Source organism: Athene cunicularia (genome assembly GCF_003259725.1).
Source record: "Athene cunicularia isolate RWA chromosome 21 unlocalized genomic scaffold, athCun1 chr21_part1, whole genome shotgun sequence".
Lineage (NCBI taxonomy): Eukaryota > Metazoa > Chordata > Aves > Strigiformes > Strigidae > Athene > Athene cunicularia.
In genome coordinates, this window is record NW_020799127.1 from 7,368,185 (window position 1) to 7,393,307 (window position 25,123).

Genomic DNA, 25,123 nt, shown 5'->3' on the forward strand with positions numbered 1-25,123 from the left:
TGTGCCATATTGCTGGCGTAGAGTCTAGAGATTTGGAAGCATGCAAGCTCTAGTTTAACAAGATGCTAAATAGAATGGTGAGAAACTATTTCCTATGTGCAATAATTTTTTCTTGTTTTGAAGGAAAGAAGGTGATTTTCTTAAATCTTCATAAGCTGTAAATCCCCAAGTTTTGGACTGAGTTGATTGAAGTGGTACAGTTTGATTGAAACCTTTTTCATTTAACATACTTTTATTGATTGCATTTTTTATCGGGAGTGTTTCAGGACCGAAACCCAAAATATTTTGGTTTTGAAAATGTCACGATGGGACAGCCCAAGTATTCCTCTACTAATTATTGTTCTCTGAAACCTGATGGACTGTGAACAGACAAGGTCCCCGAGGAAGGTATGATGGAGCAGGAATTTTGTCACCCAAAGTCCTTTTGACTTCTTGCTATTAGGTTCAGCTTCCAACTTCTGAAAATAGATATGAGAGAGAAGGGCTCTCAGTGGAGGATCTCCCTGGAGAATCACTCATGTAGCAGTTATTCAGGTTCATTCCTTGTTTGCAGTTAGAAAATAGCGAGGTTGAGATTTAAGGATGTTGATGAACTCCGTGTCTCTGCCAGGTGGGGTCATTCTAAGCTAGCTAGTGGAAGCACCTTGGAAACAAATGGGGTAACTTAAAAGAGGGGAGGTTCCATAACCTGAAGCTACAGGCAAGGTGGTTAAATGAAGTTTCTTTTTGAAGGGTGGCCACCTCCCTGCTGTCATCTGGAGATTCTCCCCTCGCTCAGGTATAAAACAGTGATGGGGCAACTGACACCAGTAATTCTGTGAATGCTTCTAGAATGTCTTCATGTGATGTACTATGAAAACATTCATAATGAGATACACTAACATGCTGGCTCCCAAGACTTCAGTGTTGTAGTGACTTGCCACTCTCTCTTAGCTTTTAAAAGTTTCTGGCTGTCTGGAATTTGATGAGTCACAGATGATCATCTGAAAACTTACTTGCTCCCAGTAATTCTGCAATGTTCAGCTATCACTAAAGAAACAATTCATACTGTCTGTCAGTACCACTGGGAATAGAGTACACTGAGTAAAGCACGTTGTCTGGGAAAGTCCTTTAAGAATGTGACAGTGGGCAGTGACCTTCCAGTGTGGCACCTCACGAAGCTCTGGAAGGCTTAACTGAGCCCCATGTTTTCTCTTGCTCTGGTCTGGTGAGATTGAAGTTTGTGATTTTTCAGTGTTCCTCTCTTGGGCTGCTTTGTTACCTGTTGTAACCATATGCCATGTGTCAGCTGCTTGCCCACTTAACAGAGGTCAGGAAAACATTTTCTCAAAGAAAAATAGTTGTGTTGATGAAGGCTTTGTCATGTTTAGATCATTATTAAAACTGTATTTACAGTAGTTATTTTTCTACCTTTTCTGCAGCTAAGGTTCCAGTGTAATAGGTAGTGCTGAAAACCCGAAGGCAGCAGTACCTTTTGGGTTCAGACTGATGGTCCTTGTGCTACGGGGAGAGATTGGAAAAGTGGAATTTAGAAGATAGTTATTTCTCCTTTTGCCAATCTAGTTAGAAACTAGCTTGAGCATAACTTGCTTATTCTGTGTGTGGCTGAATGTATCTCTGTGCTCTCAATATCTATGATAAATGTATATATTTTCCTGTCAAATAAAAATAATGCTCACTCCACATTTTCTCTGTTCCTGTGATTTAGCACGATTGCTTTACTTGGGATGGAAGTTGTTTCTACCTCCTGTCTGTGGTGAATTGGACTTTGCTTATGAAGCGTATCATTCCATTGGCTCAGTTGGATTTGGAGTTGAGACCCAACATCCCTAATCTGGGAAGCACAAGTACTCTGCTTTCAGATTATCTATTGTAAATCGGGGTAACCCTTTTAAAATGATGGGTTCCACATCGTTTTAAGGATTTACACCGTCTTAATGGGAAGCAGAATCAGATCCACACTTCCTAGTGACAAGCCAGTTATAGAATATCAACAGCGTGTCTGTTGTGTCTTTTATTGACACGGTAGTTACCCAATTCCTGGAATGCCTTTGCAGTTCCGTCCTGTCATTCGTTTCACTGTACCTGATCCTGCCTGCTCGTTTAGCTAGTGCTAGGTGAAAATGCCTTTTGTGATGTTTCATGTCCTTTTCTGTTAGTCTGCTTTACCTTTTGTACTGAGATTAACACCATTGCACAGTCGCTTCTTAGTGACTGTGATTAATACTCGGTCCTTCTCAACAGCAACATTCTCCTCCTTCTAGTGTATACAAACATACAGTAATACCATTGCTAGTTGTATGAACTGAGGAGGGTTAAGAAGCTGGAGCTCCAGATCCAGATCTGAAGATCCAGACCTGACTGACCCAAAGGCTTTTTGATGTGATGAAGATTAGGACTTGTGAGCTGTAGGTGCAGAATTTCAGCCTCCACACTGCAGCAGACTCCTGCAAACAGCATTTGCACAGTTCCCTCTCATCTAGGGATGAGTCCTGTCTTGACTGAGAAGGGAACTCCTTGTCTTGGATCATCAGAAAAATGTACAGAAACCTGAGGTCAAGAAATGGAATCTGGAATAGCCCCAGTGATTTCAGACAGACCTTTAATAGAAGAAAAATATTTTAAATATATAAATACTTCTTTCATGGGTTAAATTTCCTTTTCTGAGGGATCTGTAACTGCACGCCCTCAGCTCCTTCCTAAGTTTGGAAGACCATTTATCCTGGTGTGAAGGTAGATGTGACAATTGTCTTCCACCAGTAAATATATTTAAAAAAAAAAATCATATTTTAGGCAAAATACTGCTATCGTTCCTAGAACTCAACTCATCTCCCATCCCTATTACTTAGTATATCTGTGTAACTTTGGCAAAATCATTTAATACAGCCTAAGTTCAGATCCATATCCCAAAATTGGGGATACTGTTTTCAAATTATATTGAGGAGAAGTCCAGTTATGAAGGTTGTGCTTAATTGCTCTAGGTTTCAAGTTACTATACTGTGGACTCTCTTTAAATTTAGCTTAAGTGTTGGAGGGTGACTACATTACATCAGCCTGGAAAGGTCTCAGTGAAATTATTTTCTGGTAGTGTTCCTGTTTGTGAGAGGGAGGAACAGCTTTTCCTTCATTGATTTAGCAGGAGGTTTAGATTAGTTATAGTTAGATCTGGGGAATAAAAATACGACCAGAATTCAGCTGAAGAAGCTAATGTAAGCAGCCACCTTTGCTCTAATTGCGTGAGTGCAGTGGAGTGAGAAGAACAGTGAGCATTGTGCATTAATTATCCAGAAGGATCAGTGAACTAATTAGGGTAAAAAAAAAAAGCGCTTATTTTTGTCTTCAGAAAACATTTCAGGACGTCTTTCTTGCTGACTTGCACCTTGTCCAGTCAATTGTACTTGCAAAAATCAATTGAAAACTGTTTCTGAAGCTCAGTTCTCACCCTGCGTCAGTGGCAGTACTTATCAAATCCACTTTTCACGAGCAGAAATGATGACATGCTTTGGAATAGAGATCTGAAATTTGCTGGAATGGACCTTCTGCTTTCCTTATGCAGTGCTACCTGTTTGTTACCAAAAAAGTAGAGTGTAAAGTACCTAACACGAGTCTGAGACTGTTAAACTCTGGGAAGAAGAAAGCGTTGATTCTTCTTGAGAGTATAATGATTTGATGCATTTCTCATTTAGTGAAGTCCCTAGGTGGCACAGAAGGAATCATTCACAGACATTGTCCATTTATCTGCCTCTGGACTAGAGATTACTTGCACTTCTTCCCCTTTTTAAATCACTTCATGTATGTATTCATTGCTCTGATAAAGGCCAATGCTGTTCTTAAAAATGCATAATATGAAATTAAGCGAAAATTCAGTATGCTGGAGAAAATCGGGCTATCATGCATCCTTTTTTCCTGTCAGAAATTTTTATTCTGATCCGCAGAATGAACTCTGGCTCTCTTCCTGATGTATTCAGCCACTGTGGGCACAGCAGTGATTCCGAGCAGGATGTCCAATCTGTAGTTTTGATGCATTTCTTCCTGTGGCGTCATTGTCTTTGGTACTGAATAAATTAGAGAATATTTGTAATACAGAGTAAAACATAAGAAGTCCAGTAGAAATCAGATACAATGAAATACTGCTCCTTCAGAATCCTCACCCTTTTAGAGTAGCATGAATTTTTTTTTTAAGGTGATTGAAACTCTACAGTCTGTCATTCAGCATCCCATTAGTTGAACTGAGGCAGGAGCCTGCAAAAAATAATGCCTCCAAAAATAGCTTCTCTGTTTCTTATCATAAACTAATGTTCTCAGCAGTATTTCTCAGTTGAATTTATCAAGCCAATATCTTTCCAGGTTTTGTTCCATAGCAATTCTAGAAGTTTTAAGCAGATAAATAGAATTATAGAATGGAAATGATGAATATCCTGCTTCTAAGAGGAAGAACATAACACTTCTTTAAAGGTACACTTAGCTGTTGTGAATCCTTGTCTAATTTTAGGATTTAAATCAGTTTCTCAGCTGAGAAAATGCATTGTCCTTAGTATAAATAAAAAAGCAGGTTTTATCTTCATTAAGATGTAAGAGAAGTCCTTGTTATGACGTGATGATGAAAGATGAGGTGCTTAGCAAGGATAGGTTTGGAACCTAAAGCGTAATTTGTCTGTTGTTTCTTGATGCACTTCAGTTAATTTTTATATCCGGCAGTTGTGACATCTTGCAAGTTCTTCTCAGGTCAAACTTCATGGTGACCAACATCAAACATAAATCAAGATGGATCCTTTATTTTGACGGTCATAGAAACCTGAGCAGAACAAATTCACTGAAACAGTTGTTATCATGCTCACTAACATCATGGCATGTTTGGGGTTTTTTTTAAACCACTTCTTTATTGTCCCATAGCAATAGCTGCTCCAGACTCACTGCAAGTGGATGGTGGGAAGCAATAAAGCAGCAGAAGTGCAGAATTTCTAAGGTGAAGACCATAATCATCAGTAATGAATCATTCCTGTCTCAATTTTAGCAGAGTTGTTGATCTGCCATTGTGTTATGCTATTTGACACAGTGATATAGGATGTGAGGGAGAAAAGATGATGCGTTTGATGTTGATTTTTATATACAGCAACTGGCGGGTGATACTTCCTTCAAATATGCCCCCATGGTTCTTTCTCATTCTGTCTGAGTTCCAAAAGGATTTTAATTTTGAAATAATGGCTACTCTTTAGGCTGAATATCAGCTTGTTATAGGTTTATATTTTAAAGTCTGTTGACTTGTTGAATGATTACAGTTTTGCTTTTCAGTTCTATCTTCAGAGATTTTCTAGCAAGATTATTTTATTTTTCCTATTATCACTGTTAATGTGAATTGACAGGTGAATACGATGAATTGAAAAAAGCAGAAAAAAGGGACCAGAATTTGCTTTTAAGGTCCCAATACTAACATTGCTTGTAATTAAACGGACTTACATGGGTACGACCCACCTTCTTAGATATTATTTCTGTTTCACCATTTGTAAGTGTTCTTTAAAGGTTTTCTGGTGAGAAGTTGATGTAATCAAGGTGATTATTCTTGGAATGTAGGTCACCAAAGAAAAATCAATACACACATGTTCTCTGTTTCTCCAGCATCGTATCTACTGACTTTGCCTTCTTACTAAAGGGGCACATTTTTTTTTTTCTGTTCTGACCTCAGTTACAGATGATTGCAGATGCCTTATCTTCAGTTTTCATTTAGAAAAAAGGAGAGAAACATTGCAAAGAAAATTTCACGTTAATGCTAAGTGAATAGCTTAAAGAACAGATACCTTACATGCAGATTCTTGTAATTAATATCCCTTCTGTCCCTAGATAGAATAATTTGTGTGGTGGTTGAGAATTTAGTTCAGCTAAAAGGGAAAGCTTTCCCATTTTAGGGAATTACAGGAGGAGGGATAATCAATATTGGCTTCTGCAGGTCTAAAGGCAGAGGACAACTAATTTTATGGCATGATGTGGCCTGACACAGAATGAATGTGGACCAGCCCAGTACTGAGCAAAGTCCAGAAACACTGTTAAATGTGGATCTCTGTAAAATGTTTTCCAGCATTTTCACAGTTCAGCCAGCAAGCTGCCTCTTTCATCAGCCTTCACATGCCTGGTGATCTTCTCTTCTGGTTCTAAACCCTGGGGAGAGAGGAATCTGTCAGACTGACTGCTTTGTTTCAAACTGAGGTGGATATTGGAGACCATAGCAAAAGATAGAAATACTTTTCCTGTAGGAGCCCAGAAGCAGTTACTTTACTTCCTGCATGTTTATCCAAGAGATACTGAATCCAAGACTAAAAAAAAACCGGGGCAGTAAGCTGTACTGACTTGCACTCGTTGACCTTGTTGTGGACTTGAGCCCAGCAGCCCGCGCTCACTGTGCAACCGTGCTTCTCACTGTTTGTAATCTTTCCCCTTCAGGGGTTCCAGCAGGTGGTTCCTGCTTGAAGAAAACCACAATTATGATTGTCTTTTAAGCTTACAAAAAGATCTGCAGTTGGTTTCTAAGATTTTCAGGTGCTGGATTGGTAGAGTGATATATTTTGAAAGGGAAGTAAGTTGATAAATGAATGCTTTCTCAAGAATTCTGTCACAAATATTAAAACCTCTAATTTCCTTGGAGTGGAACTTGAGGCAGTGATCTCCCATGAAAGTGTGTTTGCCTTATTTTAGCCGATGGAAGATTCAACTCCCTTTTAACCTACACCTTGCAGTCTGTGTAGTCCAACACTACAGGTACTACTGGAAATTTTAGTGCCCTACATCATTAGAAAATCACATTTCTGTCTTGCTCAGTGCTTCGTGCTCTCTTTTGTTCAGAATACACGCTGATTGCGTGTTGTAAACTGTGGCATAGATTCAGATTACAAAATTATTGCTTACCTATTCATTTCAGTCTCATGAGCGGTCGCCCATTAAAACATCAACAAGGGATGTGAGCGTCAGCTTTGTGTTTTCTTACAAGGTAGAAATGAGAAAAAAAATATTTATTTTCTGAAACAGCTAATAGTTAATGAAAGTATATTGTCACCCCTCAACCCCTTTTCCTGCCAGTCCAAAGAAAATGTTCAAGATTAGGTAAGTCCCTATGAAAGTGTGTCCTTGTTGACAGAGTTCAAAGCCAAAATGTGGTTCTGAGGCTAATCTGATTTTCTTTAAGTTATTGTGATATTTAAAATTAAATAATTCTTGTTTGTCAGGCCTATCAGCAGAGGCTGGAACTTTTTAATGTCCTTGGGATGGGGAAGCACCCCTGATGATTATAAATTCTTAGGAAAAAATCTCAAGGATGCGAGGTATATGCATTTCTTTACGGAAGTTCCTGGGCACAGGACTTTCTGGCTCCCAGATTGTTTAAATACAAGCCATCTGCTTTGCCTCGCTGCAGACAGATTTCTAATTTTTGGTATGAATGACTCTGACATTTTGTTTTCAGCAAAGGATGGACTAAACTAGTGGCTCTAGAGGAAGGTCTCCACTCTCACCCGTCAGCTACATCTTCCTCGAGTAACCCTTGAAAACTTAGCGAGCACCTTGCAGTTGCCTGATGCACCGGCAGCTCTGTGCTGCCGTGTAACCTGCCTGTATTTCTAAGAAAGAGCAGGATGACCTGCGTGTCCATTGTGGATTTAAGCTTGGTGGCTTAATCCTGCTGTTTTCTCTCAATCTACAGCATACCCTCATAAGACTCTCTCTTGGATGACACAGAACCAGAGGAGAGCGTTGAATGAAGACAGAGACTGGGTTATTCCTAGAGAAAATGCAGCTCCATTTATTCCATGTTTCATGAAACTGGTATATATTTGAAGAAATAAGGAGTCTGTCACATATTTTTAAATATATATGGCACAAAAGGAAGGTCTATAAGAGTTCTGAATCTTTTACAGGTAGAATATATTAAAACTCACCCCAAATATGGAAGCAAAGTTTGTGAGTTAAAATCACTTTGTGGTGATGCCTTTCAGTAGCAGATGTCTTTTCTGTGAATGTCTTTCAATCTGTCTTGTTTTCCTGTACCCATTTTGCCGTGGATTCTTGAATTCTTAGGGAAGTTTTCATAGAAGTTGTTCAATCATATGGACAGATTTCTTCCCTCCCAACCTGCCTTAATCTCCCTTTCAGTGTTTATGACCCATGTCACTGAACAGATGGTAAAGTGCGGAAAGATCTTTAAATGTAAAGAGTTTAAGATCTTACTTCAATTAAGTGTGTAGGGACATTTTCTACACAAGTCAGAGGTTGGAAACAAGGTGACCTTAGAGCAACATTTATAGCCTTAAAATCTTTATTTTATGCTGACATTTTTCTACAGTCAACAAAATTTCATCATTACAGCTCTGCAGGAAAAAAAAAAAAAAAGTTCAAATAGCTTTTAAATCCTTTTTACAAAAGATATCTTGGAAATTTAATTTCCTTTGTGAAAACCAGCATCAGAATTCTTAGTAGAGTTCATTAGCATACTATTGTTATTATATTTTAATCATTGAAGGCAAAAGCTGTAGAAATACCTCAAAGATGGAGCATGTTTTAAGTGGAAGAGGGTTAAAAATTTTTCTACAGTTTCACTGATAAAACATGACACAAAAATCTTAAGATGTTTATTAAAGAAACAATCTTCCTTAACACAAAACCTACTCGAAGGCTCAAAACACAAAGCCTATTCTCACTTAATTAAAATAATTGCAGCGTTTTTTTCAGATGAGGTCAAGAGAACTAAACCTAGTGGAAGGAGGCAGACTAATTGTTGTCATTACATTAGTGCTGTTGTTGCTAATGGTTTCCCTTTCCACAAATATTCCTTCATGTGAATAAAGTAATTTAAAGGATTTCGGGATCAGATTATTTTAATAATGCAACTTTCTACACAGCTTTGCAAAGCCCTGGAAATACTCATATTTGTGGTTGCTTAGATAAAGCAGCAGTGTCAGGGCTTACCCCTTGTGAATTCCAATTCGGAAAGGATGCGCCGGGACAGGCAATGTTGCAGCCACTGGTGTTTCTCCCAGTGGAATCAGTGGCCTTGTAAATTGTTGCCTACTGAAAACAGATGTATTTCAGTCAAACCGAGTAACTTGAATATGTTCTGAGGCAGTGCAGGAACGTTAAGCTTTGGAGCATGGGGGGTGAGAAACAGAAGCTAGTAAATAAGCTGGCTTCCACTTGCCAGCACAAGATGTGTGGCTTTAATCTTGAGTGTGGATTACTGAGCTCAGAGTTGCTGTCCAGATGGTCTAGCGGTCTGTGGTAGACTATAGCTCTGTCTGTGTCCATGTCAAAGGTCAGTAGGGTTGAGTTATGTTAGAATTAAGGAAAAGGCAGCTTATATGCGGTTGGGATAATGTTGTAGCCCAGCTGGTGCTCTGGCCTATCTGAGCTTGTGAATGGGCAATTGAGTGAGTGCAGGAAATTTGGTTATAACTCTCCATGTATCTGAGTTTTTGACTTCCTTGGAAGTTACCAGAACCATCTGAAAGTGATCGTTTTAGTGAATTCTTATGTAGCTAGTGCAGGATTTTTAATCTGTCAGACAAAAATAGAAAATATGAATAGAAAATAGAAAATATGACAGAAGTTGTCTACGCTCCATCAGCATGGAGCATCTTCTTGGGAAGAGGTCACATCAGAAACACAGGCAGCCGTTACACACGGACACGGAGAAGTCAGAGAACATGGAGCGCCATGGAAACACGAAGGCAAATGGCTCCAGCAGAGGAGAAACTGAAAATGAGGTGACTGGCCTTGCTGTCTAGATCATGCTGCTCTTGACCTTTAGGAAGCAGCATTTCTGGGGGAAAGGGAAGAAACATAAATCACACATTTAGAATGAGCATCATGACTTCGGTTCATCAAGTCAAACTTTCTGTGCTCCTGCTGTTCGTGTTTGTGCTTATCTATGCTGGGGTTTGAACCTTTACCATAGTTTAGATGTATTTCTAAACTGTATTTAGTGATGTGCATTTCAACAAGATTGCTTTTGTTATTTTCCTTTAGAAACCTCTCGGCATTTAATCTTCAGAAGACAGTGACAGGCCTACCAACTCATCTGAAGATCTTAGGCTGGGGTATCTAAGATGTAGCTGTAACTGTAATTTCTGCAGTTTTCCCAGAGCTTTTTGCCTGGTGTTTACAGCTGAAAGTGCAATGGGGAGGATAAAAGCAAGTGAGAGAGTGTACAGAAATATGGCTTGGTGCCAGATATGTGAAAAATTTTTGTTTCCTCCTTTTATTTTATGACTTACGGGTTGGCAATCATTTTCTTCCACAGCCATTAGGAGCAAGGTTCCCCTGGATGGGAAGTGGGAAATAGTGATACCTGTATTAAAGTTAATGTGTGTTTCACTAATTGCTGCCCATGTGTGTTTAAGTATTTTAGAATCAGCCTCTTGTGATGGGGTTAGTTTGTTCATCTGGTAAACTGGGTCTGTCGCGTGCTCATGCAAGGGTAAATGGAGTGCATGGCTGTGAAGTTACAAATCTAATCTGTGTGGATTTACAGCTCAGTTACAGTGTCACGTCTGTAATATCGAATGTCTCTGGTGATCAGTTTATTGAACTTTGAAAATCAGTTTATTAAATACGCCTGAAATAAATTCTGTGACGTCTTCAACTGGTAGCGAGCTGAGGTATGGCAGTCGTGTCTGCGTGCTGTTACCTGATAGACTCCGGCTTCCTGCTGCGCTGGGAGCCTAATTCACCTCTGGTGTTGCTTCTTTGTTTTGTCTCTGCTTGAATCCTGCTGTATAGCAGACAAAAGAGACATCAGAGTCTGGCCTAGGGACTGAAATTCCCCACATTGAAATTTTTAGTTTGGTCTTTCTCTACTTTGAGGGCTACGGCCGTTTCCCTGTGTATTAAATGACTTTGAACTCTTTTCTCCTTCCCTCATGCACGTTGGAAAGGAACCCATCCATACCGATGGATTACATTAGCGTTAAACCCATTTATCTCAGGAGAATCTCCATTTTGCTCACTTTCCTCTATCTTCCAAACCATATGTATGTTGTGATCCTATGTCTTCTGCAGGATGTTCTTTCTCTGTACGATGCAGTCCGGCTTTTCTGCTGTTCTTGAAGGGAATTTCTTATTTTGCAAGGCTTTTGACATCCTAGCATTGTTTGTCAAATATTCTGAGTTCCACTTTTAGCTAAGCCACAGGCCAGCCTGCAGACTCCAACATTGTTGGTTTTGAAATCTTTTTGTGGCATGAAAAGCCTTTGTTAAACTTGGAGAATAATAGGTTTCTGAAGAGCCATGGAAAGAAGTCTATAATCTGCATGTTGTCAGGTGAGCAAGATTTTTCAGAAGATGTCAAGTGAGGCAAGAATAGAAACCCATTTCAATAGGCTTATATCCTAAGTACTCAGCTCAGTATGTTTAAGAGTTGGGAGAGGGATTATGTCACGTTTAACCCTTTGTTATTTCCTGTGGCTTTCCCAAACTGTTATCTAGTATCCAGCATTATCAGTAAATAGACAGGCTTTTGGAAAGATTTTATTTTTCTCTGTTTATGTGATCATCTTAGAAGGCCTGAAGGATGGTTTGATAGTGCCAACTAAAAGGATGTAAATTAACCTTCGCTGGTGGGCATTGGATTAGAAATCTAATCTAGTTTTAACTTGAACATTGAAATAGTTGTTCTTTTCTGGTGCTATAAATCACTGACATTTCTCTGTACTCGTGTAAAACCAAATCTACATTCAAAGTCCTGCTTGTACAGAATTCTAATTCTGAACTGTGAAACTAATATCTTGGGCAGTGCTGCAATAGGAGTTACATTTCACTCTTCTTCCTTCCCTTTGCCCCTAGGTTGATAACACATAAATGGTTAATGCAGAGTCTAGGATGTCCTTGCAGAATTAATTTTTGAATTTTAAAAGGACTTCCTTTTGCTGTATAGCACACAGAGTGCCAGCTGCTGAGATTTTGTTGTATGTACAGCCTGAACGACTGCAAGGAATCCTTCTGGTTAGTGCTGCAAGAGGAAAAAAAAGAGCTAAACAACTGTAGTACTTCTGGTTTATTGCAAAACTTTACTTTGATTTTGTCTCCTTATGGCCTTAAAGTATAGTTCTATCTCCTCCCGTGTGAAGTACCACAATGTCATTCTCTCCATTTAAGATGTTATTTCTGTAGCGTGGAAATTACTCACAAAGGTGTTTACTGATTTCTTTAAGAAATTCAGAGTAGCATGAGGTAGAGCAGGAGCTGAGTTCACACTTCTCCGCTCTCATTCTGGCCTATGCTAGATGTTGCTTCATCTGCAGAAAGGGTTAGGATCTTTAGAACGTGCTTCATGGGTTCTCACCTTCTGTGTAGCAGTTTTCTATTGTATGGATATACGCTTCTTGGCATTTTAAAGATGAAGTTGCTCCTCCTCTGATGACAATTAGTTTGCAGTCATCTCACTGATTTACTCTTGAAAGATGCCTTAGGAGAATGGAATATTGCTGAAGTGTTTGAATAAATGGCAGAACCTGACAAGAGTGTATGTAACGTTATTGCCACTGTTGACCCTTAGCACGGACCCAGTTTTGTTGTAATTTGGAATCAGTCTGTGGTTAAAGTCTGAGTTCAGCTTAATATAAGAACTTTGGGGATAGGTGGTGAAATAAACAACTTCTAATTGAGAGCAAATCATCTCTAGAATTAACTACTCTGGAGCTTTTTCAAACTATGAAAGGAGGAGTGGGAAGCACTTAATGAATGTGTTTTTAAACGGGCAATTTGTGTTTAGCTCATCAAGCGAGGAGTATACTAGGCTTTTTGTACAGAGTACAGATGGCAAGAGCAATTGTATATTGTACTTCATGTAGATTACGAGGTTGTGATAACATAAATGACAGATTTCTGTACTTGGAGTTTAATGGATGCATTTCAAATGGAATGAGTGCTTTTTAAAAATTAATCCTTACCTGCTTTTATCTCTGTCAGTTTTCAAGCACCCTCACTGTTCCTGGTTTCTGTGTGTGCATTTGTTCTGTACAGTGCAGCTGCCTGGCTGGTGTCCTAAGCAAGCATCTTCCATGGGGTTGTTTCAGTTTGAAAAGACATTCCGAGACGGGTTGTGAGATGGAAAGGTGCTGCTAACAGAGGCAAAGAAGAAAAAGAAAGCACTTTTTTTAAGCGTTCTTTTTTTTTTTTTTTTTTCCCCCCCTACAGCTGTAACGTGTCACCTAAATCCCTTGACTGGATAGGGCAGAACCACAGCTTTAGGATTAGTACGTATGATGGATTTAGGATTTGAGGCAAACATGTGTTGCTGTGTTTGCATTGTATCTAGTTTTACTGCCTAGAGAGAAATGTTCTTTCTTTTATCAAGCAAGTCCATTAAAATGCTGAGGAGAACCTTCTGAGAAAAGATGAAGACTGGTACAATGATATTTTGAAGAGCTGTATGAGAAGAAAATGTGATTGTTCTTTTTTTTCAGACCTGGAAAGAGACCGAAGAGCTTAAGCATCTGGACAGATTCACAGTGAAAGGCAAGGGTGGCTCAGGAGGGCAGACTGGGGAATGGATTGTACTCTTAACTTTGCACTTACCGCAGTGGATATTGTTGGTCAGATTTGAAGAGCAAGTAGAGCCCTCAGCAAGAGAGGGACTTGCAAATCTGTTAGTAATCAAATTTATAAAAGGGTTCCTCTGTGTAGGAATTGCTGCCAGAAGGAGGAAGCGACATGGAGGAGCCAACAACTGTAAATTTGGTATAATGTTTTGGTGGATGCTTAGGAGCTGGTAAAGTAGCAAAGGGGAAAGAATGTCACTGGGAGGCCTTTCTGTCCAGTAATGAATTCATCTATATGCCATCTTACCTCACGGCCCTGTCCGTGTCCAGCATGTGTCTTCTTTAAAATGTTGAACTGAAACCCATCTAATCCTCAAAAATAGACGCATAGGTACGTCACATAAAATAAAAAGGATTTTGTTGGCATTTTAATATTCTAAATGTGGACAGGGGAGGAGGCCTAAATTTACTTTGAAACTGCTCTGTAACAACCTGAAAAATACCACTGGATTTTTGGAAATCACCGATTGTCTTGTTTTTTCCTGGTAATATTTTTATGCTATTGCATTGAAAATGTGTACTACAGAATCTTGATATCCACTCAGGCCGTCAGTGCTTGTATTCAGTTCTGAAGCTGGCCTTTGTCTCAGATATGGATGCCTCAAAATCTCCCTTGCTTCAAAATAAGTTTTCAGTGGCCCGTCTGGCTGAAGAGTTTTTCTGGGTTGGTGGCAGCATCGTAGCTTCTCCGAAATGGAAAATCGGCCACATTGGTAAGATGCAGGCTGAATACCTGCCACTTAATTGAACCAGACAGTATCATCTTGACGACTTTCGTGTTTAAATCTTATTTAGTGACAACTTTGTCTAGCAGTAGTGTGGGGGAGCAGAAAAGAAAAAAGAACTTGAGACAGAGCCTGTGTTATTTTGCATGGTTGCTAGTGCAATTCTTCCGGTCTTGAAGAACCTCTCGGTTAGAATTTCATTACCGATTTCTTTACGTTTTTCTGGAAAAACAAATGCAGAGATGTACGTTTTGATGTGTGCAGACCTTTTGAAATTTTCTGGTTTATAGATAGATTCTATCTTCCTCTCCATACCCACAGTAAGATAGGTTTGCTATCTGCCAGAATATATCCACCTCTTAACTGTTTTATTTTTCATGCAGAATGTGTAGTTTTTAGTCTTTGCAGTGAGCATTTAGAAGTATCTCTGTTGTCTTCTTCCATAGGAGGTCACTGGACTCTTGGGAGGTTTTTTTTCCGAATACTGATATATAATGGCAAAATTCTTAAGCTATCACCAGCTATCTGAGGGTCCCCTTTTGCTTTATAGCAGCCTTTCTTTTAAATGAGTAATAACACTAGCAAACCTAATTGGAAATGGCTGGAGAAATGAGATGTTTCCTGTTCTAGTGCATTTTAACAGCACTCTTCTTGAGCCACTCGTGTCTGGTAAGGAAATCTGCAGTGGCCTTGGCCACAACCACCTGTTGCCTTGGAAGCTCTTTTTTGGCCTACTTGTCTGTCAGCTTCACCAGTCAAAGAGATTTTCTTCAACAAGGAAGTTGGAGGTATAGATAGCTGAGAAACTAATGGGAATTTTTGCAGAGGTCCAGAAATGCCGTCCTACTCTGCTTCTGCACTTCCCTCTATCCAGATGGCTGATGGAGTCTTAACTGGGAGATGGAGAGCTGACAGACTGACCTTGAATTAAGCACCCTAATTTCCACAGGATTGAGAGCATCTCTTCTCCTATTAACATCTCATTTATTAGGGGTTGTGCACTTTAAGGACAGCTCCAGGCTTGTGTTATCTCTTGTACGCAGCAGACAATGTGTCAGTCATTGCTGGCAGAATTATACAGAATTTTTCATTTTCAAAGATACTTTGAGATTTTTTTTTTTTATTTTTTTTTTTTGCCATTGAAAAGAATAGTAGAGAGTCCTGAAATTTAGTTGAGGCTTGAGTCAGTGAGATCAAATAAGTGAAAGAAAGTTCTCGTTCTAGTAATGAGATGGTTGGTTACAAGGCGAGAAGGACCTGCTCTCAAGGCTGTAGGAATGCAGAATGAAATAAATGAAGATTAGTGAAGTTGGATATGGTCTGGGTTTTAATTGGATCTCGGCATAATGATGCAAATCAGCCTGCTGTACCTGCTCTGTGAACACTGTAGAAAGAAAAGACCTCAGGTTAACTCTTGACCATGCCACTCGCTGCATGGCAATGTCTCCTTTTCTGTTTTTTCTGGGTTTTGGTTCGGGGGGGGGGCTTTGTTTGTTTGTTTGGGTTTTTTGTTGTTTTCGTCTTCATTTGGTTGGGTTTTTAAATTTGGTTTGGAGGGTTTCTCTGTGTGAGTGAAGCAAAATCCACCCAGTAAGAACAGTTCAGGTTTTATGTAAGAGAAAACTGAGCCAGTACCTCCCTCAGTTCATGTTATAAGGAAAAGGCTGTAGTTTTAATATGCAATAATAAATAAAGCTAAAATAAATAAGTAAAGACTTTTTTAGTTTAAGTCTTTAAACTTAAAGTCTAAAAATATATAAATAAAGACGGTTTGCCTCTGTTATGAAGCACGGGATGCTAAATTCTTTAGGTAACAGACGTTGGTTTTAATAGCAATTCATCTGATTCGTCAGGCAGTGTGTCAGGTAGGAATTGCTACTGCTGTGTTCCATTAGCAGAGGTGCCTGTAGAAAGAGCAAAAGCAGGTTGCTGTAGCCAACAGTTAATGTTTAAGATTCTGTGATAAGACCGTTACTTGAGTGAATGTCTTCAGGGTCAGAAGGGACATTCTGGGAGCTGTATAATGAACTGTCATGGAGATTCATCAAGCTCACAGAAATCAGTTGTACAGTTCATGTGCAGAATTTTGAAAATATCTTCTAATTCCAGGACTTTTCAGCTCAACAGAATTCCCATCACACTGTACTGGATATTTATATTTATATATATATTAAAAAAATATTATTATTATTATTGTTACATTTTATTATTAATAATAATAATAATAATAATAATATTTTATAGGCTTTCATATTGTTATATTTCTATATTGATTTTTTGAAAGATTTGATGCCTCCTGTCTGAGCTGATCTTCCTGGCAGGACTAGTTGGAGTCAGTCACTTCTTTGGTTTACCTATTGACAAGCCAGTTGTAGCTGCAAAACCATTTCAGTGAGGCTTTCAAAAACTGTAGCAATTATTATCTCTTCAAGGGATTTGCCGTGCTGAATGTATGACCAGTGTGGGAGTCCTCTGCATGGGGGAAAGCTGGTTTGGTTTGGTAATACTTGAAGGGAAGAGCTTGCCCTTACAGAGTGCGGGTACCGGAGGGGTTTCTCCAGGCTCACAAACACGCTGCATCTCCTGGAGGCCCTGAAGAGAAATAAGCCTCAAATCTATTTTCCTCTCCTTGTAGAATTTACAAGAGAGGTTGTTTTGCAGCAGAGAATCCGGATGTGTCTTGTCAGAATCTGCTAACGGGGAGGAACACAGCAGGGTGGGGTGGTGCTGCCCTTCTGACTTTTCTGAAGAGACTGGCTAGGGCCAAAGCCCTGCGACATAACCTGGAGCCCTGTTGGACTTTGGATGTGAATCTTTTGACAGAGCTGGTCCATGTATAAAAATACTCAGTGACTCAATCTTTCTAACTTCTTTTCATCCTCACATGCTAAAATACTCCCACTTCTTCACACATTTACATCAAACCCAGAAACAGACAATAATGCTACTGAACCATAAATAATTAATTAGCAGACATTAGAACATCTTTCTAAAAAAAAAGCTTGAAATTGGGTGCTGTTTGTTTGGTTTTTTTTAATATCAGGACAAATTGTAGGGATTTATGATTTGTGTAGTTGTGCTATTTATTGTTACCTTAGAACTTTTTATAGTAACTATAAATGTTACTATGAACTATGAAATATCACTTTGAGTCTTTTTGCTGCGTCAGTCTAGCGTGGCTTTGTAAGAGCACAAGAATGGATGTAAGTGTTCTACGTTTCTGTTTCCTGCTCTGCTATGACGTTGCCTTTTGCTGCAGTACAGAGATCCATCTTCTCTCCGTGACTATTTTGGCCAGATGCAAATTGAGGCAACTCCTGAGATCAAAAGAGAGCTGAACCTCAACCAAATTCTGCAAAAAGGTACGATTGAAGTGCAAACTATTATTTAACCAAGAAGAAGTCTTCAGTATTAATTGAAGAGTTAGGAGCCATTTCTCCTAAAAAAATGCGAGACTGAGGTATTTTTATTTGAAGTATAGAAATGAATCCTTAAAGAAAGTATCTGAACAGTGGTATGGAGAAGCAGTTATACTTGTCTTCTCCTCAGTGTGCTATTCTCATTTACATGCTGTGAAAGACTGCCAAAAAATTTTTATTTTTTGTTTGATAGAATGACCAGTATGTTTTGGTTTTTTTTTTCCCCCTGCAAATTTTTCTGCCAGTGTTTCTAGTTCCCTAAACTTTTGGTCATGCGGACAGGTAAGGGTGCACGCTTCAGTGCACAGACACACAGAGGGATGTGGAGGTGCACTGTTTCCCCTCAGTCTCCTGCTCTTTGTCCAGCTACCCCTAGCTAAGGCCTCTGCATTACCTTAAAGGCTTTCCTTCCCATCCTGTTGGTAGGATCCATAAAAGTTGCTGCTGTTCTCCTGACACAAAAAGGAAGACATTTTTCCTAAAACCAGAAAGATACTTAAGTATTAGGTGTTGGCAGGTACGCTGAACAGAACTGAACTCAGGTTTGTGTCTGCAGACATTAATTGCAATTGTGCGTTGAATCACTAAAGTCCAGTGTCCAGATCAGCTGGAACTGGCAGCAGGTGCCTGCTGAGGTACTGTGTACTCTGGGGAGGTTTGGAGAGCAGTCCTGCAGCAGAAATTAACAGCTGCATTCAAAAAGCTATTCAAGGATGCTTATTCAAATTTTAACAGCTGAGGTGTATATTCTTACTTCACATAAAAGCTAAGAAAATGTGTATTGGATAAAATGTACTTTTATTTTGGTGATTTGGAAGTATTTTCTGCTTTGTAGCAGGTGTGGTCTTTGATACTTGTCCCGTTTCTGCACTTCTCATTTCTTCAGATAAAATTATTTCCTGCAATAACTTCCAGAGAGGAAGTTGGAAATGTAATGTGGCTTAAAGTCTGTGCGATTAGTTCTAATAGAGATTTTTTATTAGCTATTTTGACAAAAAAAAAAACCACAAACAAAAAAACCCCAAACCAACCCAAAACTATAAACCTTGTAAAATTAAAATAACTCCAAGCTTTCCATAATTATTGTCTCACAGGAAATTTTAGAAGTATTTCTCTTTCTTCTGAACTGGAATGAAAGCAGATATTGAAAACATTGCAGTGTCTGGGAAATGGTCGAGCCAAGTTTGAATCCACTTTGGATCTGATGTTGCGGTGAATTCCAGTAATGCTTCTGAGCTATAGCACAGCATTTGCTTTTATGATTGATACCTGCTGACCACACTGACTCCATCTAAGGGCATCTGTGATTGAAGCCAAGGGGTCAGCTTTAAGAGGTGAAGTGTTACCTGAGGGATTACATTGGTCTTAATTTAACACCTTCTCTTCATAACTGTTTTGTTAACATGAACAATGTACAGAATTGTGGCTTTACATTTAAATTTTCTTTTATTAGTGATGTGCTTTCGAATTAATCTATTTTGTGGAACCTTCTTTTCCTGAGTAAATTAACTGAATTTGTCTGAGTATGAGCTCTGAAAGCACAGGAACATCAATGACTTTTTCCATTTCTTTTTCCTCTACCTTGCTTTTCTTGGGTGTTTTCCTTTTGCCTGAGAGGTAGACTTGAATCTCCCTGAAGAACTGGGTTGGTTTTGATGCATTTTGGAAAACATGGAATGAGTGTTTTAGTTTGGACACTGTCATCTGTAGTCTGTGTGTACAGATTGATAAAAGAGGAGCCTGACCTCAGAATTCCTTTTGCATTTATAAATCCCTACTCACTAGAATATGTATTATATGTATTAGTTTTCATTCTACCATCCAGAATCTGAGTAGTAATTTACACTTCTCATCTCTAGGTCTGAAAAAAAGATATAAATACATAGGACATGGTAATAGTTCTAATTTTACTTAAACAGATCAGGCAGAAAAGCCATGGGAAAATTAAGTCACAGGCTGCGCTCTGTCATTATGGGAATTAATGAGAGACCTGGCAGAAACTATGAGAGTCTGCATTCATTCCTGGGACACAGCCAGTCGCTAACAGTTTGCCTTCATGTTGTCAGGCTTAGTTCCTTGCAACAGCTGAATTTCAAAAGAACGTCTCCTGTTTGGGCAGGCGTAGGTAGGGCCCAACCTTGCTCCCAGGGGCTTCACATGCAGGAGCCTCGGTTCAGCAGCAGTCCCCACGGAGGGGGCAGGAGTCCTGCTCTTTGAGGGAGCTGCTCCTAAGGTTTTCTTTGAAGGCCACTGGCTGCACTGCCTGTAATGCTGCCAAATCCCCGGGAGGGGAACAAAGTACAGCACAGGTGAAATGCCTCGTCCTAGGAGAATGTGGTTTTAAGTGATTTGGAAGAAGAAAAATCTGTTAGGTTCTTGCCACGACATCTAGAAGCAAATTTGTAGGGTCAATGCCTTAATCCGTAGAAGCAGTGGGAGGAAAAGCTGATACCCCGTACCAGCTTTGTAGAATTACTGTTTCCACAGATTACTGTTTTCTTTGGCCTGGATGGCAAGTGAAAGCGTGATGTAAAAAGCAGACAGGCAGTGCCTTTGTGATGGCTCTGTATGTAATGAAAACGGGCTTTCTTCTTTCTGGAGAGAAGTAAATATTTGGGCTGTAAAGTTTTTTCCTGGTTTGCAGAAGTCCTAGTGTTATTCTGTCACTCTAGAAGTGCTGTATTATACTAAAGCTTCACAGGAACACAGACTGGTTTGGGTTGGAAGGGACCTTAAAGCTCATCTAGTCCCACACCTGCCCCGGGCAGGGCCACCTTCCACCAGCCCAGGTTGCCCAAAGCCCCGTCCAACCTGGCCTTGAACCCTGCCAGGGAAGGGGCAGCCACAGCTGCTCTGGGCAACCTGTGCCAGGGCCTCACCCCCCTCATAGGGAAGAGTTTCTTCCTTAGATCTAATCTATAATCTCCTCTCTCTGTTTAAACCCATTCCCCTCATCCTATCCCTACACCCCTGACCAAGAGTCCCCCCCCGTTCCTGCAGCCCCTTTCAGCCCTGGGGGGCCGCTCTAAGGTCTCCCCGGAGCCTTCTCTTCCCCAGCTGAACCCCCCAACTCTCCCAGCCTGTCCTCACAGGGGGGCTCCAGCCCCCTGAGCATCTCCATGGCCTCCTCTGGCCCCGCTCGAGCAGGTCCGTGTCCTTCTGCTGTTGGTGCCCCGGAGCTGGACCCAGCCCTGCAGGGGGGGTCAGGAGAGCAGAGCCCTTCTCCTCAGGGCTGCCGGGGTTTGTGCTTGGGATCACCCCGACCCAGGGCAGGACCTTGCCCTTGGCCTTGTTGAACTCCCTGAGGTCGGCATGTCCAGGTCTCTCTGGATGGCACATCCCTTCCCTCCAGTGTGTCGGCTTCAAAATAACATTGCTGATCAGTTCAGCTTAGCTCTGTCTCACACTCTTGTGAAAGATCAAACATTTCCTTTACAAATCTGGATTCCTTTAGGCAGACCTATTGTGATGCTCTGGTGTTACCAAGCATGGTAGGAATATTGTCTGAATTTCCTTGTGTCTATTCTAGAAACTGATACTTGGTAGTGGTTTGATTTAGAATGTGATCAATAGGTGAATATTATTAGTTCAGCTAAATTCCCCAAAATATCTGTGCTGCTAGTAGTTCCGTTATACTCTGCTTCTTAGCGCGTTTTTAATGTGCTTTGTGTTTCATCGGTCACAGGTGTTGGCAAGTGGTGGCTAAATGTTTATGACTTAGGACTGAATGCAAAAATACAATTATATAGATCCACAAGGCATTTTAGGTCCTAACTGCTTTAGTAGGAAGAGGTGTTTTTCTGAGTTTGCTTTTTAGGATTGTTCACATGCTGGGAGCAGCTTATCTGGGTAAGTATTTGTAGAATTTATTTGTTAGCATTCAGTGTTTTTTCAAACTCGGTCATAAAGAATATATTTAACGGATATTTCAGATCCACTTTAATGCAAATATGAAGATTTACTCATGTTATAGGAGAGGAAAAAAACATACTGAGTTTTTTGTTGATATGATATATTTCCTTGCATGCTGAGCATTGATAAGTGCAGATGATACCTGCTCAGAATTGTCTTACAGCTTCTTCCTAAGAAGAAAAAAATTTTGGAATCTTTTCAAGCCCAGCAAAATTATATTTATCCTAGAGAATACAAATCAAAATAATGTCCCTTTCTACTTGTTAGGCTGTTTGGTTGGTTATACATTTCCCTGGCTGGTGTAGGATAAAATTACTCTGTCGTTGACCCTAACCGTAGACCTCGTTATAAGAATGTTGCCTTTGAAGTTGGTTTCATCTTTGCAGTCACAAACTGGATTCTAATCACCTTCTTGCTGTTAATTTTTAAGGCAGTGGAAATGGTTTAACACCATTAAGTCGTTTGTACAGAAAAGCCTTTGAATTATTTTTAGGGTTCCTAGAATACTTTTGATGACAAAACTGAGTAATTACTTTTTTTTTTAATTTGATTCAGAATAGACAGAATGAGAACTAAACTGCTTCATAAGAAGCCATGGTACTTCTAAACCATGATACTGCTGACAGGAACTCCAGAAATTACAAAGAGGAAAGTGAAAAAAAATTTTTTGAAGTTATGCCACAAGGTTACTCTATGTTTAAGAGGCAGAAACATGAGGCATAATCAAAATGACAAAATGAAATCATTTCCTGACATGGAACTGTGCTAGTTTTTGCTGGCCAAGGATCTGAACTTCCAGGTGAAATTTCGTACTGTGTCCGGCACAAGTTGTACATATTCTAGGGGCTCAAATCAAGCATTCAGGATGGTTTTAAGAAGCATATGTACCTTGTGCCAGTCCCAACATACATGTGTTTCACACCTATTGATACAGGAATGAAAACTTTCGCGTTTACAGGTAAGTCCACAGTTGCCCAGAATCTTTCTGGCGTTTTGTTCCTAGAACCTGACCTCTCATGTTAGACAGTACAGGAAAGTCCTTTGACTTGAACTGTTAATTTGGCAGCTGCTTGATATGTTTTCTTCCCGTAAAGGCAATTTTAAAGGCAGCAAAGTCTGATTTACTGGTATCATTTTGTTTCTCTCTTCAGTGGAAAGATGTATGAGTTCCATGCAGACTGGGACCCAAATGATCAAGCTCCGTGGCAGTACCAAAGGGTTGGTCCGCTTTTATTACTTGGATGAGCACAAGTCATGTATTCGCTGGAGACCCTCTCGGAAGAATGAGAAAGCCAAAAGTGAGTGTCAACCACAGAACATTTCTTCTGATTCCTTCTTGCACTCTTACAAACCAACGAGCACGAAGGATTTGACTTGTTCATAGGTGATCAAGAAGAATGTTGTACATGAATTTAAAGGGCCGTAAATGATTTTGTCATTAATAGTTTATGAAGAAGAAGTTGCTGTCGTTAGCTATGCAGGTTGCAGTGGTGTAGTGTGTTGTAAATGAGCTGTGAGCAGAACCTGTGTGAACTGGGGACCTTGCAATGTGAGGCTTGGGCTGTTTCTCTGCAGGATTTCTCTACAGGGTAAATGCATCCTGTCTGGCCTCGGGCATTCATTGACGCAGTCAGTAACGAACCACATGCTTTTGTCGTTCTAGTTTCTATCGACTCTATTCAGGAGGTTTGTGAGGGGAAGCAATCGGAGATCTTTCAGCGCTATGCCGATGGCAGTTTTGATCCCAACTGCTGCTTCAGCATCTACTATGGAGACCATATGGAATCTCTTGACCTGGTATCTTCCAGTGGAGAGGAAGCACGCACCTGGATCACAGGGCTGAAATACCTGATGGCAGGGATCAGTGATGAAGACAGCCTCTCAAAACGCCAAAGGACCAGAGACCAATATCCTTCTTACACTATCCGAGAGTATTTCCCACTGGTGGAGAGCTACCAATAGCACAGGGATTCCTTTAAGTATTTATTTTGCTAAAAGTAAGCACGAAGCTCAAAGCTTCAAAGCGGTTCCCATTATATTCTCTGTTTCCAGCGACAGACGAGTCCTTGAAGAGGATTGTTCTGGGCAGGATTTGGAGCTGAATGACTGGAGTGGCCTGAAAAACATACAGGCATATTCCTGTCTCCTTGTGTAAAGCTGTCCATTTCATTTGGTTCTACAGGACAAAGTGTGATGCAACGTTGCAATTTGCTCCCAAGTTAGTTGTTCTGTGCTGTGGAACAGGTGAACAGCACGTGTTGCACGTTGAGCATAGCAAGTCTACAAACTGCTCCAGAAATAACATGAGTAGAGCTATATTATATATTACCTCAAACTTTTTTTCATCCCCAGCCTCATATACAGTCTTTCCTAACGTGAAAAAAATAATATATACGTAATGTCCAGCAATATCCCTTAATATTTCATGCTGCTCCTTAACTCCTGTTCAATGTGGTTGAAGCAGACATTTGATGAGGCAGATAAAAATGGTGATGGCAGTCTGAGTATTAGTGAAGTGCTCCAGCTAATGCACAAACTGAATGTGAACCTACCCCGACAAAAAGTCAAGCAAATGTTTAAGGTAAGAAATGAAAATACAGGTTTTTTTCCTGAAAGAACAAGGATGGAGCTGCTGGAGATTCAGCATGAATCCAAGTAGGAGAGATTGTAAATACTTGAGCAGCTGGTTTGTTTCCACTCTACTGAGAGATACTACACAGTCCATTTGGTAAATTGAAAAGAGCTCCAGAAATACGTCATAGATTCATAGAAAAAAGCACTACACCAGGTACCTTCTGGTGTTACATAACATACAGGCACACGGTACAAAGATTGCTTTTTGCTACACTTGTTGATAGGAAGCTCAGTCATGTTTCCTCATCTGATTACGTTCTCTCTAATAAATATTATCTAGTAAAGTATCCAGTATCCTCCAATAACTGGTACTAATAATATATCCAGTATGCAGACTTCCTTATCTGTCATGGTTTTTGCACTGCTAAGAGCTATTTGTTTTGACATTCAATTCTACTGACCTTGACCCAATTTATTGGGCAGCTGAACTATGGAGAAGTGTATGCTTTTCTAATCAAAAAGTCTGTTGTGTGAAGGACCCGAGCAGAAGTTGGATCAATAGTTTCCAGCATGGTGAACTAATCAGCTGATACAGGTTATCCTGGTGTATGCATCAGGCTGATATTTAACCCATCATTTGGGTGGGTTGTTCTTTAGAGGCAGAAAATCATACAGAAAAAGTTTACAGCTAGGGGGGAAATTTAAACAGAAGTTTAGAAGTGGAGTTAAAATAATTGAGCATTTTTTTTCTGTATGTTACTGAATAAAAGAGAAATAAAAGTTTTATAGCACACAGATGCCCAGTAGGCTGGGGTTCATTTCTAATTTTACTGTGCCAGCCCTCATTTTGATTACCATTTTCCCTTTCTATGGCATACAATTTATGTGGATCAGAATGAATTTTGAAAGTACATTT

At 39.9% G+C, this 25,123-nt stretch overlaps 1 protein-coding gene across 18 annotated transcripts in view; it reads left to right on the forward strand.

Annotated features, from left to right (window-relative positions):
* The window catches only part of PLCH2 (phospholipase C eta 2), a 100,920-nt gene that overhangs the window by 35,793 nt on the left and 40,004 nt on the right, over positions 1 to 25,123 (forward strand). For 7 of the 18 annotated variants that reach the window (XM_026862721.1, XM_026862726.1, XM_026862732.1 and 4 more), the window contains exons 1-4: positions 13,249 to 14,290; positions 22,785 to 22,931; positions 23,297 to 23,540; positions 24,085 to 24,214. In XM_026862721.1, the coding sequence (XP_026718522.1) occupies positions 14,170 to 14,290; positions 22,785 to 22,931; positions 23,297 to 23,540; positions 24,085 to 24,214 (642 nt within the window). In that variant the 5' untranslated portion in view covers positions 13,249 to 14,169. Of the gene's footprint in view, positions 1 to 11,273; positions 11,299 to 13,248; positions 14,291 to 17,585; positions 17,665 to 18,857; positions 19,056 to 21,406; positions 21,571 to 22,784; positions 22,932 to 23,296; positions 23,541 to 24,083; positions 24,215 to 25,123 lie in introns of those variants that run through there. The other 11 variants (XM_026862738.1, XM_026862739.1, XM_026862722.1 and 8 more) reach the window with 8 other exon arrangements.